Consider the following 21,807-nt stretch of genomic DNA (forward strand, 5'->3'; position numbering starts at 1 on the left):
CGGGGAGAAAGGAGGGCGCATGTGAATCTGCAGCGTCTCATGCCACGAACAGATGTACACTGGGTAAGTGACATTTTCCGTTCGATGGCAAGTGTAGCTGCAGATACACATGCTGTGCATAGACTAGTAAGCAGTAATCTCCCCAAAAAGCGGTGGCTTAGCCTGTAGGAGTTGAAGTTGTTTGAAATAATGTTCGTAATACATAGTCCTACTGTGGCTTGTTGTGTTAACACATCTACACAGTAATGTTTTGTGAATGTATGAGGCGTAGACCATGTGGCTGCCTTACAGATTTCAGTCATAGGTATATTCCCTAGAAAAGCCATTGTGGCGCCTTTTTTCCTAGTGGAGTGCGCCTTTGGTGTAATAGGTAGATCTCTTTTTGCTTTGATATAGCAGGTCTGAATACAATTCACTATCCATCTGGCAATGCCTTGTTTGGATATTGGATTTCCTGCATGAGGTTTTTGGAAGGCTACAAACAATTGTTTTGTTTTGCGAAACTGTTTTATTCTATCAATGTAATACATTAGTGCTCTTTTAATGTCTAACATATGTAAGGCTCTTTCGGCTACAGAGTCTGGTTGTGGAAAAAAGACTGAGAGTTCCACTGTTTGGTTTAGGTGGAACGGTGATATAACTTTTGGTAAGAATTTGGGATTTGTACGGAGAACCACTTTATGTTTATGTATTTGTATAAAGGGTTCTTGTATAGTAAATGCTTGTATTTCACTCACTCTTCTAAGTGATGTGATAGCTATAAGAAGGCTACTTTCCAAGTTAAGTATTGCATCTCACAAGAGTGCATGGGTTCAAATGGTGGTCCCATGAGTCGTGTTAACACAATATTGAGGTTCCACTAGGGGACTGGTGGTGTTCTCGGGGGTATGATTCTTTTTAATCCCTCCATAAATGCTTTGATGACTGGGATTCTAAAAAGTGATGTTGAATGTGATATTTGCAGATAGGCAGATATTGCTGTGAAATTTTAATAGAAGAAAATGCTAGTTTAGATTTTTGTAACTGTAATAAGTAGCTTACAATGTTTTTTGCGGAAGCATGTAGTGGTTGAATTTGATTATTATGGCAGTAATAAACAAATCTTTTCCATTTGTTTGCGTAACAATGTCTTGTAGTAGGTTTTCTAGCTTGTTTAATGACCTCCATACATTCTTGTGTAAGGTCTAAATGTCCAAATTCTAAGACTTCAGGAGCCAGATTGCTAGATTGAGCGATGCTAGATTCGGGTGTCTGATCTGTTGTTTGTGTTGGGTTAACAGATCTGGTCTGTTTGGTAGTTTGATATGAGGTACTACTGACAGGTCCAGTAGTGTTGTGTACCACGGTTGGCGAGCCCAGGTTGGTGTTATTAGTATTAGTTTGAGTTTGTTTTGACTCAATTTGTTTACCAGATAAGGAAGGAGTGGGAGAGGGGGAAAAGCGTAAGCAAATATCCCTGACCAACTCATCCATAACGCATTGCCCTTGGACGGAGGGTGTGGCTACCTGGACGCGAAGTCTTGGCATTTTGCATTTTATTTTGTTGCGAATAGGTCTATTTCTGGTGTTCCTCAGCGTAGAAAGTAAGTTTGTAGTATCTGGGGATGAATTTCCCATTTGTGTGTTTGTTGGTGATCTCGACTGAGAGTGTCGGCCAACTGGTTTTGAATCCCTGGGATGTACTGTGCTATTAGGCGAATGTGATTGTGAATTGCCCAATGCCAAATCTTTTGTGCTAAGAGACACAGTTGTGATGAGTGTGTCCCTCCTTGTTTGTTTAGGTAATACATTGTTGTCATGTTGTCTGTTTTGACAAGAATGTGTTTGTGGGCTATTAGTGGTTGAAATGCTTTCAATGCTAGAAACACTGCTAACAGTTCTAAATGATTTATATGCAGTTGTTTTTTGTGAACGTCCCATTGTCCCTGTATACTGTGCTGGTTGATGTGTGCTCCCCACCCCATCATGGAAGCATCTGTTGTGATCACTTATTGAGGCACTGGGTCTTGGAATGGCCGCCCTTGGTTTAAATTTATAGGATTCCCCCATTGAAGCGAGAAGTGTGTCTGGCGGTCTATCAACACTAGATCTTGAAGTTGACCCTGTGCTTGTGTCCATTGTGTTGCTAGGCACTGCTGTAAGGGCCGCATGTGTAGTCTTGCATTTGGGACAATGGCTATGCATGAAGACACTATGCCTAGAAGTTTCATTACAAACCTCACTTGATAGTGCTGGTTTGGGTACATGTTTTATATTATATTTTGGAAGGCTTGTATTCTTTGTGGACTTGGAGTGGCAATCGCCTTTTGTGTGTCGATTGTTGCTCCCAAAAATTGTTGTATTTGGCACGGTTGTAGATTAGATTTTTGGTAGTTTAGAGAGAACCCTAGTTTGTGTAGGGTTTCTATGATGTATTGTGTGTGTAGAAGACACTGTTGCTGAGTGCTGGTTTTTATTAACCAATCGTCCAAGTAGGGGAATACGTGCATGTGCTGTCTCCTGATGTGAGCGGCTACTACTTCAAGGCATTTTGTGAATACACTTGGGGCTGTTGTTATCCCGAATGGTAACACTGTGAATTGGTAATGCACACCTTGGATTAAAAAACCGTAAGTATTTCCTGGGGGAAGGGTGTATGGGTATGTGGAAATAAGCATTCTTGAGATCTAATGTTGACATGTAATCCTGTTTTTTGAGCAAGGGAATCACGTCTTGAAGTGTTACCATGTGAAAGTGATCTGATTTGATGTAAAGATTCAGTGTTCTGCGGTCTAATATGGGTCTCAGCGTTTTCTTTGGAATTAGGAAATACAGGGAGTAGACACCTGTTCCTTTTTGACGGTTGGGTACTAGTTCTATTGCTTGTTTTTGTAACAATGCTTGGACTTCTAGTTGTAACAGGTCTAAGTGTTGTTTGGACATATTGGTGGTCATTACAACCCTTGCGGACAATGTTAAAGGTGCGGTAATACCGCAAACAGGCCGGCGGCCGAAAAAAGGGAATTAGGACCCTGGCGGAAACCGCCAACGAAGACAGCCACTTTAACAGACCGCCCCCCACGGCGGTACAGACAAGCAGTGCGGCGGTCACCACCAACAGACAGCCGGAAGACAATGTACTGCCCATAGTATCACAACCCGCCAATCCGCCACCTTTTCCGGGGCGTTTCACCGTGGATAAAAACACGGCGGAAACAGTTTCTGCAATGGGAAAACGCTCACCTGAACACATCCCACGAGGAAGGAGGACTCCATGGAGCCGGAATTACAAATCCTACCGGCCCTTGTATTCCTACTCATCTACGAAGAGCAACGCCGGCGAAGACAATGGTGAGTACTGCACCTACGACATAGGGGAGGGGGAGGCAAAAGTTAGGGGGACACACACGCAACACCCCCACCCTCGCATATTACAACACACACACCAATGCATTCACAAATATCTCAGTAACAACCCACAACCCCCCCGGAAGAATGCAAAGACAAAATCAGTTCAAACATTGTAATGTATCAATATACATGTCTCAAAAATATACAGATATATTATAAAATCAGTCAAAAGTATATACATTAGGAGAAGTAGTGCAGATATGCACATATCAATGTCCGTGCACCACTAGTCCAAAAATGCATGGGCGAGGCCCACAAAAGATACCTGTCCACAAACGGAGAGAACAATGCCGGGGCATCAGATAGAAATACAACAGGCACCTCAGGGGGGGGGGGAGGGAAGGGGGGCACCTCAGCCGGATGAGTGCAAAGCCAGATCCACGACAGGGCTCCATGCCCATTGATGTATCCTGGGGAGTGCAAAGCCACAGTCTCACAAGTCACTACAGTGGGTGGCTTGCCCACTGTACCATCCTGGGGAGTGCAAAGCCACAGTCTCACAAGTCTATACAGTGGGTGGCTTGCCCACTGCTTTAGCCTGGGGAGTGCAAAGCCACAGTCTCACAAGTCTCTACAGTGGGTGGCTTGCCCACTGCTTTATCCTGGGGAGTGCAAAGCCACAGTCTCTCAAGTCTCTACAGTGGGTGGCTTGCCCACTGGACCATCCTGGGGAGTGCAAAGCCACAGTTTCTCAAGTCTCTACAGTGGGTGGGTTGCCCACTGGACCATCCTGTGGAGTGCAAAGCCACAGTTTCGCAAGTAGATAACAGCCTCCACTGGTTCAGGAGGTGGACTGGTGCCCAGACTGGATTAGTCTCCCTGTGACAGTTCCTGTCCCATCACTGTCCCAGCTACACATGGGATAACGATGCGTGATGTGGCGGCCTTTTCATTCTTCCCCGGTGCATGCCCTGTTCAGCGGTGCTTTGCCATGGCGGTCTCTGGACTGTTCAGTGGTGCTTTGCCATGGCGGTCTCTGGACTGTTCAGCAGTGCTTTGCCATGGCGGTCTCTGGACTGTTCAGCAGTGCTTTGCCATGGCGGTCTCTGGACTGTTCAGCAGTGCTTTGCCATGGCGGTCTCTGGACTGGGCATTGGTGTGTGGCATGACGTTCTCTGGACTGGGCATTGGTGTGTGGCATGACGTTCCCTCATTGCCCAGCAGGGCTGTGGCAGCTGGGGCCCACCTGGGCACGGACTCCGGCGGTGGTCTCCTGACCAATGACGATACTTGGGCCCTCCTGGGCAATGACTCAGGCGTGGTCTCCTGACCAGTGACGGTACTTGGGCCCTCCTGGGCAATGACTCCGGCGTGGTCTCCTGACCAGTGACGGTACTTGGGCCCTCCTGGGCAATGACTCCGGCGGTGGTCTCCTGACCAGTGACGATACTTGGGCCCTTCTGGGTACTGACTCCGGCGGTGGTCTCCTGACCAGTGACGATACTTGGGCCTTCCTGGGCAATGACTCTGGTGGTGGTCTCTGGACCAGTCACGACAGTGCTAGCGGTGGCGTCCCGACCGCCGGGAAGGATGCTGCCCTTCTCCGCCCTGATGCTCACACCAGGCTGTGCAGACTTCCTCTGCCCTTCCCCACCTTTGGAGGAGTCACAGCTGACTCTGCAATCCCCCTGGAACCCCTGTCAGTTGTTTTGCCTCCAGGAGTCTTCACAGGGTCCCATCGGCCACTTTCCAATTTCAGAGCCTTTACAGGGGATGGGCTGCCAGTGCCTTGGCTTCGGGTCACACTGCCTGCCCTGGTGACCGGTGCACTTCACACACTTTGAACAGGCACCACTGGCACTGGAGGCTTTTTGGGTCAACTTTGCAGAGGGACAGTTTCTGACGAACACTGGAATGGGTAGTTGGAGGGGGTCTGGGAGTGGAGGAAGAGGAGGTGGTTGTAGGTGGTGTCACTTTAGGTGTTTTGGGTGCAGGTGCTGGTACTGGAGGCTGTCGTGAGGTGGATGGATGTTGGGTGTGTGGGTGCCCGCGTTTGGGTACTTTGGGTGGGGGCGTCACAGACACACTGGGAGAGGACACAGGGGACTTGTAAATGGGAGTGGAGGTGGTGAGTGCAGGTGAGCGGGTTGTGATGCTGGGTGTTCTGGTGCGATTCCTGGTGCCTGTAGATGTAGTGCATTCAGGTGAGTGTGTAGACGACACTGGGAGGGAGGAGGCAGACGAGGAGGGGGACACAGTGGAGGCAGTGGGTGTTGGTGTGTCTGCATGTGTGTGATGCTTGTGTGTGATGCTTGTGTGTGATGCTTGTGTGTGATGCTTGTGTGTGATGCTTGTGTGTGTGCCTGTGGGTTGTGTGGTGCCTATGTTTGCCAGAGCTTCCCTTGTGTGTTGACGTGTGTGCATGCTGGTCTGTAGGTGTGCTTGGGATGGGCTGGGGTACAGGGGATTGGGTCTGGGTGGAGGAGGTTGGAGGGGGGAGGCTAGACACAGGGACAATGGCTGCCATCAGTGCTGAGGCCAGAGATTGCAGGGTTCGCTGAAGGGCAGCCTGACCAGAATAAATGCCCTCCAGGAATGCATTACCGTGTTGCAACTCTCTTTCTACACCCTGGATGGCATTCACAATGGTAGACTGCCCAACAGTGAGTGACCTGAGGAGGTCAATGGCCTCCTCACTGAGGGCAGCAGGGGTGACAGGGGAAGGGCCTGAGGTGCCTGGGGCAAAGGTGATGCCCACCCTCCTGGGTGAGCGGGAACGGGGCAAATGCTGTGGGGCTGCTGGGAGGGGATGTGGTGGCTGTACCTGTAGAAATGGGGCGCACAGATGGTGCCGCCACCACGAGGGAGCTCCCATCGGCGGACGAGTCCGTGTCGCTGGTTGGTGATCCGGTGGCCGACGTGAAGCTCCCCTCGCCCTCCGTCCCACTGGTGCATTCTGAGTCCGTGGTGTGGCCCTCCATGGCCATGTGGGATGCAGCTACCTCGTGCTCCGGTGCCACTGTACCTCCGCCTGATGATGCTGATGCACAAAAGAACAGGGAAAGCACAAAAAGGGTGGGGGTGGGGGGGAGACAGAAGAAAGACAGGTTGAATGCATGGCATACCGCTACCGTTGGTGGACAATACAGACACAGCAGCCCCCTGCACTACGCCGTGCTCCTGGCCTCTGCAGATGCAATTCCTGGGATCTGGCCTACATGGCTATGGTGGACATCTGCACATATGGATGCCACAGGGGCATCTATACCTGTACTTGGCACTCTACTGCGGTGGGGTAGAGTGCCACATGGCCTGCATTACTGAGGGGCCTAGTCTACGTATTTCTGCCTGGCCTAGGTACACCCACAGGCCTCCTCCCCCACCCAGACCCCTCCACTGCGCGCAAAGTCCGCAGAATGAGGTTGTACTCACCCCCCTTGTGCCTGCTGTGATGCCCTCAAGCGCCCATCCAACTCAGGGTAGACCACCGCCAGGATCCAGAACATCAGGGGTGGGTCATGGTGCGACGGGCACCCCTCCCACGTTGGGAGGCCATCCCCAGCTGAGCCTCTGCCGGTCTTCTTGCTGCAGCGGCGAATGTCCTCCCATCTTTTCCGGCAGTGGGTGCCCAGTCTCTTGTGGGCCCCCAGGGTCCGGACTTCCTTGGCGATGGCACGCCAAATGTCCTTCTGGTGGGCGCTGACCTACACGACATGCACAAGGGAAGAAGAGAAGCCATTACCAACTGCACCGTTGATGTAAGTGTTCCCCCTCCCTACCCTTGCCATGTGCCACATGCATTCATGTTCCCTGAACTCTGCCCCCTTCCCTCTTACAACCAGCCCTCTCCACCCAGGCCTAGCCCATACAACGTGCTCCCTGTGTACTTACCTGTTGGTCTGGAGGACCGTAGAGTAGCATGTACTGGGGAGGACCCCGTCTACTAGTTTCTCCAACTCCTGAGCAGTGAAGGCAGGGGCCCTTTCCCCAGACGCAGCAGCCATCGTCGCTTCCAGACCGAGGTCACAGCAGCACTTGCAGTGTAGGTCCTCTCCTGTCGAAGATCAGGTATCTAGTGATTGAACAGATAGAAAATGGCGGTGACGTCCGCGGCGGTGCGTATCATCACCGCCGGCGCACTTGTTCATTGGCTCCTGGGACCCATAGGGTCTGATGTTAACCAATGCAGCATTGCGCCGCGGTCTACGACCGCCTACCGCGACGGTGTGCAACGGCAACGCAGTTACCCCACAATTCCATTGTCCCAGTGTAGAGGTCAGGCAGCTGCCATTTCAGGGGCCCACATGGCTTCATTTACTTCTGCGTCACACATAGCTAGGCCTACACTCAACACACATACAGGAAGGGTTTTGTGTTTGGTGTCGTCTTCTGTGTAACTGTGGGTACATACCTTGATAAAAATTGACTCGGTCATCGCTGTTGTCCTTCCTAGGCGCCGTCAGCTGGGACGATGGCGGAATCCTCCGGTGTACCGACCGCTGGTGGACCTGTTGACAATGGAGGAGCGACATTTAATCGTTACCTACCGGTTTGACCGTGCCACAATCCAGGAACTATGTACCCAGTTGGAGCCAGACCTGATGTCACCAATCTGCCATCCCACTGGAATCCCCCCCTGACGTGCAGGTGCTGTCAGTGCTCCATTTCCTTGCAAGTGGCTCTTTTCAGACAACAGTGGCCATGGCATCAGGGATGTCCCAGCCTATGTTTTCCAACGTGCTGTCCAGAGTATTGTCTGTCCTGCTGAAACACGTAAGGAGATACATCATTTTCCCTGAGGTGAAAGATTTGGCTACAGTGAAAGGTGACTTCTATGCCCTTGGACATATACCCAACATCATAGGTGCTATTGATGGGACCCATGTAGCTCTGGTCCCCCCCCACAGGAGTGAACAGGTGTACAGGAACAGGAAGAGTTATCATTCGATGAATGTACAGATGGGATGTTTGGCAGACCAGTACATCTCCTAGGTTAATGCTATGTTCCCTGGCTCAGTGCATGACGCCAACATCCTGCGGAATAGCAGCATCCCTGATATGATGGGTCAACTCCAGAGGCACTGTGTGTGGCTATTAGGGGACTCTGGTTACCCCAACCTGTCCTGGCTATTGACCCCAGTGAGGAATCCCAGGACCAGGGCAGAGGAACGGTACAATGAGGCCCATGGGCGGACTAGGAGGGTGATCGAACGCACCTTCGGCCTCCTGAAGGCCAGGTTCAGGTGCCTCCACATGACAGGTGGTTCCCTATTCTACTCACCGAAGAAGGTGTGCCAGAACATCATCGCCTGCTCGAAGCTTCACAATCTTGCATTTCGACGCCAGGTGCCTTTTCTGCAGGAGGATGGTCCAGATGACGGTGTTGTGGCAGCTGTGGAGCCTGTGGACAGTGATGAGGAGGAAGCTGAGGAAGAAGACAACGACAACAGGGAGTCATACAGCAATATTTTCAGTGACACACAGGTGAGAATATTTTCTTTTTTACCATTACATTCACTGTCACACGTCTTCCTCTATCCTGTGTGTAATTTCATGGCATTATTTGGTAACTGAGTTGTTCCTTTCCATTACGGTTTCACAGGTGTGGTTACCAACGTGTGTCATCTGCATGCATCCTTCAAGGACTTGTGATGTGTGACATAGGTATGTTGCCTTTACAAGTAGAAACGCATTTTGACACGGTCATTGATAATACATATTACCAAATCATAGACTGACTCAACATTGTTTTGTGGTTCAAGGGTGTTTATTGAAGTGCTAAAAAATGGAGGTGGGTTGTAAAATGGTGAGGGGTGATGGTGGAGGAATGTCCATGGCAGAGTCCAGTCTAATAGTCTCACAGGTGCACTGCCCATATGGGCATAGGAAGTGGAGCTGGGGCAGTTTAAGTATGGACAGGGTAACAAAGTGGGACAGTGGGAGGACAATCAGGGTGGTCTCATTTCCTGGCGGGGTCTTGCATTCTTGCTCTGTCCGGTTCCTGGATCTCAGGGCCCGCTTGCGTGGTGGTTGTCCGTCTGCAGGGGGTGGGGTGCTGGTGTTGTGGTCCTGTGACGGGGCGTCCTGTCCACTAGCGCCGGCAGAGGTGGTGGGCATTTCATCGTCCTGGCTAGTGTCAGGGGCCCCTTGGAGTGCCATGGTGTCCCTCAAGGTCTGCTGTATGTCCTTCAGCACCCCTACAATGGTGCCCAAGGCAGAGCTGATGGTCCTGAGCTCCTCCCTGAACCCCAAATACTGGTCCTCCTGCAGGCGCTGGTCTCCTGAAACTTGACCAGGACCGTCGCCGTTGTCTCCTGGGAGTGGTGGTATGCTCCCATGATGGAGGATAGGGCCTCGTGGAGAGTGGGTTCCCTTGGCCTGTCCGCCCCCTGTCGCACAGCAGCCCTCCCAGTTCCCCTGTGTTCCTGTGCCTCCGTCCCCTGGACCGTGTGCCCACTACCACTGCCCCCAGGTCCCTGTTGTTGTTGGGGTGGTGGGTTACCCTGGGTTCCCTGTAGTGGTGGACACACCGCTGATTGACCTGTCCTGGGTACGGAGGTTTGGGCCCGCTGGTTGGGTGCTGTGCTGGTGTTACCAGAGGGTGGAAGGTCAGTGTTGGGCTGTGCCTGTGCAAGGGGAACAGACTGTCCCGAGGCCCACGATGGTCCGGGCTGGTCATCAGGATCCAGTAGGGTAGAGCTGCTATTGTCACTGTGGGCCTCCTCTGTGGGTGGAGTGGAGTTGTCTGGACCCTCCGGGGTGGCGACGGTCCTTCGTGATCCCGCAGGGGCATAAGGGCATGATTATTGCATGTGTGTGTGTCATGGTGTGCAATTGGTGGCTCACCGTGTACCCCAGTGCAAGCATTCCTTTGTGGGGGTTGGGTGATGATGGTTGGGGGGTGTTCTGGGTATGTGCAGTGAGCATGCTTTAGTGATGGGTGTCCATGCTTAGTTGTGTCATGCAGGGCTTGGTGTTGGGATGGGTGGTTTGTGTTATTAGTACATTAGTGAGGAGTTGGAGTGATGGGGAGGGGGTGAGGGTGGGGTTGTGTGATAGCATGCAGGTAGGGTGGGGGATATGAAAGTTAAGAATTGACTTACCAGTGTCCATTCCTCCACCGACTCCTCCGATGCCCTCTGGATGCATGATGGTCAAGACTTGCTCCACCCATGTTGTTAGTTGTGGGGGAGGAGGTGGGGGTCTGCCGCCAGTCCGCTGAACCGCGATGTTGTGCCTGGAGACCGCTGAACGCACCTTCCCCCGTAGGTCGTTCCACCTCTTCCTGATGTCCTCCCGATTTCTTGGATGCTGTCCCACAGCGTTGACCCTGTCCACTATTCTGCGCCATGGCTCCATCTTCCTGGCTATGGATGTGCTGCACCTGTGAGCCAAATAGCAGTGGCTCTACCCGTAGGATTTCCTCCACCATGACCCGGAGCTCCTCCTCGGAAAAGCGGGGGTGTCTGCGGCGTGACATGGGGTGGTGTGGGTGATGTGTGGGGTGGTGTATGTGTTGATGAGTGTGGTGATGTGTAGTGGTGATGTGTAGTGGTGTGTGGTGTTTTGTGCGTGGATGTTGTGTGGGTGATGGTGTTGTGTGTCTCTGTGTGGTGGGATTGTCTAATCTGTGCGGTCTCTCTGGCCTTTGTGACTAATTTTTGGTCGTAGGGGTTTGTGGGTGATGTGGGTGTGTGTTTTATATTGCGTTGGGTGTGTGGGAGTGGTGTGTGTATGTGTATCAGGTGTGTGTATTTGGAATTGTCCAATGTGGCGGTGTTTTGGAGATGTGTGTGTATTTTGAGCGCGGCAGTGTGTACCGCCAATGGAATACCGCGGTTGAAAGACCGCTGCGTTGATTCGTGGGTCGTAATAGCATAGGCGTGTTTCTGTTGGCGTGGAGGTGGAGATTTTGTTTTCGACAGTTTAACACTGACCTTTGGTGTGGCAGACTTCTGTGGGTGTCTGATTTTCGGCGGATTCCTAGATGTGGGTCATAATAGCTGTGGCGGAATTCCACTGCCGCGGCGGTGTATTGGCGGTCTTCTGCACGGCGGTAAGCGCCTTTTACTGCCAATGTTGTAATGACCCCCATTGTGTGCTCTTGGAGGCACATCTGGTGGCAATTGTAGGAATTCTATGCAATAACCATGTTGGATAATGGCTAGGACCCATGCGTCCGTAGTTATGTTTTCCCAGTTGTGGTATTATGCAGTAAGTCTCCCCACCACTGGTGTGGAGTGGTGGGGGTTTGTGGCATTGAAGTCACTGTTTGGTTTGCGGGGTTTTTGGGCTCTCGAATTTCCCTCTTGTCTTTGGCAATTGTCCACCCCTATATGTTCCTCGAAAACCTCCTCTCTGATATTGGCCTTGATATGTGGGTCTGACTTGTGAGGTGGAAGGCTCTGTGGTTTGGGAACGAAACCCCTCCTCTAAAGTGCAGCTTTCTAAAAGTGCCTCTGCTCTGTGGGGAGTAGAGCGCGCCCATGGCTTTGGCCGTGTCTGTGTCCTTTTTGAGTTTTTCTATTGCCGTATCCACCTCCGGCCCAAACAATTGTTCTTGGTTGAACGGCATATTCAGAACAGCCTGCTGGATTGCTGGTTTAAAACCAGAGCTCCGTAACCATGCGTGCCTACGAATGGTTACTGCAGTGTTCACTGTCCTTGCTGCTGTGTCTGCCGAGTCCATAGCCGACCTTATTTGGTTGTTTGAAATAGTTTGTCCTTCCTCAACAACCTGTTGGGCACGTTTTTGGTACTCCTTGGGTAAGTGCGGAATGATATGTTGCATCTCATCCCAATGCGCCCTGTCGTATCGAGCTAGTAGAGCCTGAGAATTGGCAATCCGCCATTGATTGGCTGCCTGTGCTGCCACCCTCTTGCCTGCTGCATCGAATTTCCGACTTTCCTTGTCGGGCGGTGGTGCGTCTCCTGAGGATTGGGAGTTTGCCCTCTTTCGGGCTGCTCCCACTACCACCGAATCCGGAGTTAATTGCTGTGTTATAAACACAGGGTCCGTTGGGGGAGGTTTATATTTCTTCTCCACCCTAGGCGTGATGGCTCTGCCTTTTACTGGGTCCTGGAACACCTGTTTGGCGTGTTTTAACATGCCTGGTAGCATTGGCAAACTTTGGTATGAGCTGTGAATGGATGCCAAGGTGTTAAACAAAAAGGTGTCTTCTATGGGCTCTGCATGCATTGCTACATTATGGAATGTAGCTGCCCTTGAAACCACCTGCATATATGCAGTGCTGTCCACAGGTGGTGACGGCCTTGCCGGGTAGCAATCGGGACTATTGTCTGAGATCGGTGCATCATATAGGTCCCATGCATCCGGGTCATCTTGTGTCATCCCCGTGTGTGTCGGCGACTGCATTGGGGGGTGTTGCTACCGGGGACTGGTGTGGCAAATGCAATGGAGACTGCTGTGGCGAGAACCTTGGTGATGTTTTGTCTTTTGCCACTTTTGCTTTTGGCTGCATTTCCGTCTCCTGGAATGCTAGCTTTCGCTTGATTTTTATTGGAGGAAGAGTTTGGATTTTCCCCGTGTCCTTCTGTATGTGCAGCCTCCTCTGGGTATGGTCTGGCTCTCCCATGCCCAGTTCTTGTTCAAATCTGTGCCCTTGCAACTGACTTGAAAGGCCTTTCCCTTCTGTATAGGAGCCTGGTTTTGACTCCGAGGCTGCATGTTTCGGCACCAAAGGTTTTTGTACAGTCTTTTTCGGCTCCGAGGAAACCTTCTTGACTTTAGGGGTGCCGAACTCTCGGTGCCGTGATGGTTCGGAGCCGGTATCTCGACTGAAGTCGGATGTCTTCGGCTGCTGGGAGGCCTTTTTCGGTGCTGATGTTTGGTCACCGTGTTTTCGGGTTAAGCCATGGCCTGTTGGCGGTGGTATCCCCTTGGCCTTTATTATTTTTGAGAGAGTCTTTGCCGGGGCTGGTTTACTCACAGTTTGTTGCTGCGTCTTCGGCTGATCACTTTCAGACTTGTCAGAGTCTGAATCTCGAATGGAGAATCTCTCCTCTTCCTCGACGTCGATCTGCTCAGCCGGTGTCAACGCCATCTGGAGTCTTCGAGCTCTTCGATCGCGTAGTGTTTTCTTAGATCGAAATGCCCGATAGGCCTTGCAAGTATCCTCCCTGTGTTCCGGAGATAAACACAGATTACAGACCAAGTGTTGGTCTGTATAAGGATACTTTGCGTGGCAATTCGGGCAGAAGCGGAAGGGGGTCCGGTCCATGAGGTTTGAAGATGGACACGGTTGGGCCGACGAGGCCCCGCTGAAGAGTGGAAGCCCCGAAGGGCCGCCGGAGCGCTTCTTCTTTGCGATGTGGATGTGCTAACACTAAACCGGTACCAAGCACGAACAATACAGTTGAATTTTCCGATAACTAGCTAACTTTCCCGATTCAAAATACGGAGCAAAGAGGAACACGTCCGAACCCGATGGCGGAAAGAAAACAATCTAAGATGGAGTCGACGCCCATGCGCAATGGAGCTGAAAGGGAGGAGTCCCTCGGTCTCGTGACTCGAAAAGACTTCTTCGAAGAAAAACAACTTGTAACACTCCGAGCCCAATCGATGGCAGGATAATGCACAGCATGTGTACCTGCAGCTACACATGCCATCGAACATACATATCTATAGTGTGTGTGTGTGTGTACTTCCCTCCAGTTGGGGGGGGGGGGGGGAAAGGGGACTGCTTATATGTGTTCTAGTGTTGTGTTACTATAATAGAGTACCTTTATTTTTGTAACACAGTGTGGTTCTTTCATGTGGGATAAGTTGCTGTGTGGTACTGCATAAGCTTTACATGCCTCCTAAATAAGTCTTGGCTGCTCAGCCACAGCTAACTCTAGAGAGCCCTGGCTTCCTAGGTACTGCCTACACTTCACTAGTAGGGGATACCTGGACCTGGTATAAGGTTATAACACCATATGTGCTCACCAAACACCAGGCCAGCTTCCTACAGGGGCACCCTTTGTATCAGGCTAGCTAAAGTTTTCCCTGCCACTCATCAGGTACAAGGAGGCCTTCTTAATGCCCACTCGCTATGCATACATGCCCAAGAAGTACACAATTTAATCAATGACAACCAACTGGAGGGTCGGTGGCATTTCTAATATTCATCAGGATTCTTGGGAATTCAGTTCCTTTGATTTTGTTTCCCTTGTGGGAGCTGAAAATATTGGCTCCTGCTTCAAAGTCAGCCCCTCCCATTCGATAACAGACTGTCTACTTTATCATCGTCTGGACGCCGGAATGTCATTTCTCTCAAGTATTGGAGATGCCTCCGCCTCCTGCTTAACCCAATATCCTACCTTCTCTGTTGTAGAAGGCATCAATTATCATTTTGACAACATGTCTAATCTGGAAGTTATCAATCTGCTAGAGACTTTAAAGATACTGTGCCTCTCACAATGGGGAACTGTTCCCACCCACAGGTTTGGCCATACCCTAGATGGGATCTTCACAAAACAACTAGCATTTCTGGTAAAAGATCCGGTCCCTCAATTGTGGTCAGACCATAGTCTAATACTGTTCAATTTGGTTGATGCTGGCTAAAATCTTGCTAGGTCTCAAATCGATAAGAACTTGACTTGCAAGTGGAGCACAATGAAGTCTCATCCCAGTTTTATTTCTGGGCTTATTAATGCACACCCTCTCTCACCTGCAATTTTAGTTAAGACCATGATCTATTTAATAAATGGATTTCTAACTCTGCCTCTGAACTAGCCCCACTTGTTCATTCCAAGAAATGTTGTCAAAACGTGTCTGCGCCAAAGTTCTCTCCTACACTAGTCCAGGCACAATTTCACAGTCAACAACATGAACGGTGATGGTGTTGGACTTCTGCACAAGCTGACCTTAATCAATGTAAGTCCACCCAAGAGAAATACCACAAGTCCATCAATGAAGCAAAAAAAGCCTACTATACTTCGAAGATCAAAGAGGCCCAATTTGACCCCAAAGTAATTTTTAAGGTGGTAAAATCATTTCTACAACCAAAAGCTTTAACAAGGGAAATTCTGCCCGCCCAGGCTCTTTGTAATAAAATCCTAGCCTTCTTTTTAGACAAATTTTCAGCCATCCAAGAAGGATTCAGTCGAGCTCCCAGATCCTCGTTAATAAACTACCAGTCCACACGTGTGGGTATCACAAACCCAAATGTGAGACTAACCCAATTTCAAAATGTCTCCTTGGAATGCAGGCTATACTGACATGCAAATCAGGTTTGCCACTTGATCCTTGTCTGCCATCGATATTACATGCTTCTATCGATGTAGTTAATCCAGTTATCAACACCATCATGAACACTTCACTAGAGGAAGCGATCATGCCGGCAGAATAGAAACTGGCAATTGTCAAGCCACTACAGTAGAAATCGTTGCCAGATCTGACCATCTTGTCCAGTTTCAGACCCATTTCCCTTCTACCAATGCTAAGCAAAGTTTTGAAAAAGATTGTGAATCAACAACTCATGACCTTTATGGAGAATACCAATCGTCGCCATTTCCGGCAATTTGGTTTCAGCCCTAAGTTTTCTACAGAATCAGCCGTCCTTGAGGTCTTGGAAACCATCAAAATGACCTTTGTTTCTGGGAATAATGCAGTGCCGATTCTTTTGGTCTTATCTGCTGCATTTCATACCATCTCCCATGCTATTCTTTTGCAGCGGATCCAGAATATCAGAATTTCGCACATTGCCCTAGCATGGTTAGATTCCTTTTTGACCAATAGAAAGCAATGGTCTCTATTGGGCACTTTTTCTCACAAGAAAGAACAGTCACAGTGGGAGTGCCACAGGATTCCTCATTGTGCCCTGCTCTTTTTAAAAATTTACCTGACCCCCTTGATTCCTTTAATTTCTTCATTTGTGACTGCTACCACATCGTATGCCGATGATACCCAAATGATTTGGACTTTGGACAAAATTTCCTCTAAGTCAGAAATTAATTTTCAGCATTGCATGAAGGCCATTTTTCAATGGATGCAAGATAACCATCTTAAATGCAATTCTGAAAAGACAGAAATACTCCTCTTTGAAAAATCTAACTTCTTATCCAACTGAAATGGTAGCCAGATTTTGCAAACCTCCCCCCAGCCGCCATGTCCACCAGCCGTGGTGTCAGTTGCAAAGAATCTTGGTGTAAAATTCGATACAGAGCCATCTTTTCTCCCACAAGCACCAACAGTTGCTGGCATGTGTTTTAATCATATAAAAAGCATTAAAATGCTTTTTTTCACTTGTTGCCATGGGATGCCAGGAAACCCGCCGCCTCAGCATTGATACTGTCAAGATTGGGCTACTGCAATAGTCTATATGTCAGCTGCTCAAAAAGTATCATCTACAACCTCCAGATGGTGCAGAATTCTGCAGCTACAATTGCCAAAGAGAAGCTCTGCATCAGCCGTGCTAAATAAATTACACTGGCTTACAGTCAACAAGAGGGTTCTCTTTCAATTACTCTTTTTGGTGTTAAAAACTTTTAAACACTTCAGCCCAAAATATCTAAATGATCGGTTCTGACCTTATCTGCTTAAACATACTCTGAGATCCTCCACTGAGAACTTTGTGAACCCCCCACACATTTTGACTAAAATCTCGAGGGGAAAGTCTTTTTGCAGACTTAGGTTCGAAAGCCTGGATCCTCCTTCCTTGGCACCATGGGATCCGATCTGGTATTTATTCCCTCGGTCCTTCATTGATTTAACTTTATCTAGTCACTAACGGGAACATATAGTACTTTTAGCTCAGCACTAAGATGCTCTCTTTTGAGTGACAGTTTGCGCATTATCAAATAATTTCATTCATACTAGAGCCAATAGGCATTTAAGGGTGGGATGTTGTGTTAGTCTGTTGGCAGGTATTGCTTTACAGGGATCCTCACAGATTAATGTGGTAGGCTTGTGGTTCCTCTCTCTGGCAAACACTCTGGGTAGAAAAAAATATATATATATATATACACACACACACATAGGTAGAATATATATTATATATATATATTTTAATAATAATAATAATAATATATATATATATACATACACACACACACACACTGGTCTGGCCCTTGGTAGGGCTTCTTAAGAGTAGTTGTATTTAGTTTTGCCTATTGTAATTAAATACATATCTGTAATTCTGCTCTTTACCAGACAGATGTCTAGTATAGGTGATGGTGATCCTTTGAGGAAGTTATACCAGATGCCACATGGCTGATGTGAAAAGCTTTGACAAAGACAACAGGCCTGAATTGTTTTGATCGAGATCATATGTTAAAGCCAATAGGCCTTTAAAGCTGGAGAGATATTGCACTTTGTTAATGCCCATAGACAGGCATTTTGTTGCATGAAAGTTCATAGATTGCTGTAGGTTTAGTGTCGGTTACTTCCTTTAATATGCCCTAGGGTAAAAGATTTGCATCCTTGCAAGACCATCTTAGGAGAGCCTGGCAGGTTTAGGTCTGTGCTAGCGCCCCCCCACCCAAAAAAAAGCAAACGTTAAAACTCTACATACATAACCATACATAAGAGTTTTTGGGTCAGATCTCTTCTGTCTATTCAAGTGTCATTCACATTTTTCTCCCCTCAACAGCACACTGCATGGGCAATTAATTAGCCCATTTGTGCCACTGGCTCTATTGATATGTGAATTTGGGCATTTTACCTGCACACATGCATGCACACATCTGCCTGAAAACGAGTGTGCTTCCGTATCTGAGCTGGTGTTCCGTCCATTTTGTTTCCTTTGATAGGTCTCCTTTAATTAATTTTTTTCTTCTTCCAATTTTTAAGAGAATCCAACAGCTTCCCAGGGGACTGTTCCCTTGCCATTCGTTTACCCTGGTCTGTGCTGCATCCAGTGCAGCCACTACTTCCAAACTGGGTGGCTGTAAAGACACGTTATACAGGTATTTTGCAAGATAGGGAGATTGCATGCATGTTTGTACTAATATCAGGGCCATCTACTTACAGCTCATAACTGAACTCCCTTTGTCTATCTTATCCTTGAACGCCATATAATATTTGTGAATGTTGTCAATAAATCAACTTTACAGATGTTTTGGAACAAAATAAATAAATCCGCCAGGGTAAAGTCCAAATTAATTTTGATTTTGAATTCATCATTCAATGTATTTTAACATTGTCCCATTGTTAGTTAAATAGTGCTTTGTTTTCCTAATAGAAACTCTCTTTTTGCCTCCACACCCATGAACCAAGGGCATATGGCTTCCCCCTTCAATTTACAAGTTTGTAACTGAGGGGCGCTGCTTACTTCGGCAAAGGAAAATTAGAGCTACAAATTGAATTGGCAGCGGCAGCATTTCATGTCTTCTGTCAAAGTGTTGTGAGCACTTGTGATCTGGGTTAAACCACTTTTGAAATTGTAGGTGTGCAGGTGACACAAATAAACACAAGCTTCTTTCCACCAGCTCCACTGCCACACACATTCATGCTCCAGCATCTCATGCAACATCAGATAGAAGCTGAAAGCCTTACCATGCTTTTCTGCATATATTCCGGTTGCATCCATTTCTCCAGGTTGTTTATTGCATAGCGGGCTTCATTCTTCACGGTGGTGATCTCTGACAGAAGGGTTTCAAATCTAGGCTAAAGATATGATCTGGTTAGACATTTACAAAGAAAACATTAAGTTAACACTATGCCGCCCTTTGTGGCTCACAAGTCTAAACACAGGTGGATGGGGTTGCAGAAGTGCACTATACCTGTAATCGGAAAAATATAAACAGGGAGTGGGGAGAAAGCAGGAGGCAGCTGTTAATAAAATGCTTCTTATAGTTGAGATATACAACTAGCGGTCACAAGTGAACAGCGCCTCGTACCACCTAGAGGATGGTGCTCAAAGTTTCTGGTTTAAGGCATAAAGGCAACAGAAATCTGCAAACCTCAATGGGACAGGAAGGCTGTGCCCATACCACTTTTAACAAAGGAATTTTAAACATCGGCATGGTAAATCTCAAGTAAACCTAACATTTTACAAACTGAACACAAATACATACCCCAAAAAATATTAAATAAAATACAGTAAGGAAATAAGGCACTCATATAAAATAGCATTGCATGAATCCCAGAAAGAGTTTAATACATCTAGTAATGTACTCGGTTGTGTATTAATACTATTGTTTTAAAATAATTTAAAACTTATTCAGTACAAATCCATAATACTCTTCCAGTTAAAACGTTAGATTTGCATTTAAGAAAGTAACCAATACATACACGTTTCGATCAATGTTTCACCTGTAACTCGACAGTACAGCAGAACAAGCCATAGTCATTCAGAACACATCCTTACATTTTAGCTTAAACTGTGAGTAAATTCCTTCCTCGCCTACTAATGCTCTCTTTTGTGGTAGCGTGGTCGAGAAGTTAGGCTTATCAGAGGGTAGTGCAAAGCATTTTAGCTTAAATGTGAGTAACTTCCTTTCTCGCCATAGCCATCAGCCTTAGATCTAAGCGGATGACATGAAACCCATCCGCCCATCAATCAAGATGATGGGGGAGGCCATCACAAATAGTGGCTGCTCAACCTAACATGGATAACTTGCTACAATGTCTGTTAGGGAGTTTACAGGTGATGACCCAGATAATTTAGCCTCTTACTGACTGCCAAAGTTTTGTGGCCGAAATTTCACCCAGTGACACAGCATTTGTGCATTTTGCACTGGAAGTTTCCCTAAAAGTGGCTCATTGCAGGGCATATAAACTGCTTTCTTTGTGAAATATATGCTGCGTTGGCGGTGAACACTTAACATGACATATTTTCCCTATTTCTCTCTGTCCCACAATGACAGCTTAAATTCAGGAACAACACTATTAATCTACCATTTGTTGCCGTGAAATCAGGGTACCAAATCTTGTCCCTTAACACTCATGAGAACTTCCATTTTCAACCTAATGGCCCGGTTTTTTCAAAAGGCAAAGCTCTCATGGAAACAAAATCTTATGTAGGAAGCTGGCTCTGTATATACTACATCAAAAAGAGATATAGAGTGCACAGGGTCCAGGGGTTCCCCAGAGGATAAAGTAGTTAATACTAGTGCTCTTTTGTGGTAGTGTGGACAAGCAGTTAGGCTTCTCAGAGGGTAGTGCAAAGCATTTGTTGTACACACACAGACAATAAAGTGAAGCACACACAATGACTAACTCCAGGCCAACGGTTTTTATATAGCAAAATGTGTTTTGTTACTTTATTTCAAGAGCCACAAGATTCAAGTTTTTGAATAAATAGCAGTACTCTGTTTTAAAAGTTCACAGTGCAATTTTGAGAAACAAATCTGGGGGGGGGGGGGGGGGGGGGGAGGGAGTTAGTATGATATGAAGGTAAATACAAGACTTACAGTTCCAGTATCTTGGGGCTTAGGATGCCCACAGGTTAGGATTCAAGTTAACCCCAAACACCCACCACCAGCAACACGGGCCGACCAGGTGCAGAGGTCAAAGTTGAGGTCGATTTAATATGGGCTCCTATAGATACTGGGGGTACTCAGAATCAGGCCTGCTTGCATGGAAGTACCAGCATCTTCGGATGGCAGACCTGGGTATTTAGAGGAGCACCGGGTGAGAGGAGGGCGGGGGGCCAGGTCAGCACCAAACACACCCTCAGTGACGCAGCAGTGGCCAGGTGTAGGACGCAAATACAGCATCGGGCTCCCAAGGCTTTCCTATAGGGGGACCCCGAGGGCCTCAAAGATGCTGCAGGTGAAGTACAGGGGTCGGATCCGGGAAACCAAAGGCTGGGTGAGGAGGGGGACGCCTGCTGGAGTTTGCTGCACCAAAGGTCAGAATCCCCAAGGCCAGGGGGTTGCGGGTGCAGGGGGACCCTTTGGCGTCTGGAATCTTCATCTGGTTCTGTCGAGGTCAGGGGGGTCCTCCAAATTCAGGCTGCAGGCGTCATTTTGGTGGACAGGAGGGGTCAACCCAGAGTGGGCACTTGCTCAGAATTGCCTGGAGACCAGCTCTAGTCAGCTGGGCCACCTGGAGATGGGCTGTGGGCTTCGGGTGCAGAGTGGACAGGATTTGGAGATCCGGGGAGGCTCTTGAGTCCTTGGATGGAGTTTCTTATTGGACAGGGCCGCGGTCCATGGGAGTTCTTGGCCCTCTGGGGTGCAGGCAGTCCTCTGGAGGATTTTCAGAGGTCGCTGGTCCTACAGGATGCGTCGCCTTCTTGTTGAAGGGCTTTTGAAGCTGGGGACAGGCCGTTAGGGCTGGGGCAAAGTCAGTTTGTGTCTTCAGTCTTCTCTGCTTGGGGTCAGCTTAGCAGTCCTTCTTTCTTCTTGTGAGGTTACCAGCAATCTGACAAGCTAGGTTCAGGGGAGCCCTTAAATCCTGGATTTAGGGATGTTGCAGGGGTCGGAGGGCAGTAGCCAATGGCTACTGTCCCCGAGGGTGGCTACTCCCTTCCTGTGTCCACTTCCTTTGGGGAGGGGGACACAGACCTAACCCTATTAGTCCCGGTC

General features: G+C 48.4%; 1 protein-coding gene across 3 annotated transcripts in view; it reads right to left on the minus strand.

Annotated features, from left to right (window-relative positions):
• LOC138266222 (aldehyde dehydrogenase family 3 member B1-like) overlaps window positions 1-21,807 on the minus strand; it is a 206,054-nt gene that overhangs the window by 124,143 nt on the left and 60,104 nt on the right. For all 3 annotated transcript variants that reach the window (XM_069214739.1, XM_069214737.1, XM_069214740.1), the window contains exon 3: window positions 18,830-18,940. In XM_069214739.1, the coding sequence (XP_069070840.1) occupies window positions 18,830-18,940 (111 nt within the window). The remainder of the gene's footprint in view (window positions 1-18,829; window positions 18,941-21,807) is intronic.

Source organism: Pleurodeles waltl, chromosome 11 (genome assembly GCF_031143425.1).
Source record: "Pleurodeles waltl isolate 20211129_DDA chromosome 11, aPleWal1.hap1.20221129, whole genome shotgun sequence".
Classification (NCBI taxonomy): Eukaryota; Metazoa; Chordata; class Amphibia; order Caudata; family Salamandridae; genus Pleurodeles; species Pleurodeles waltl.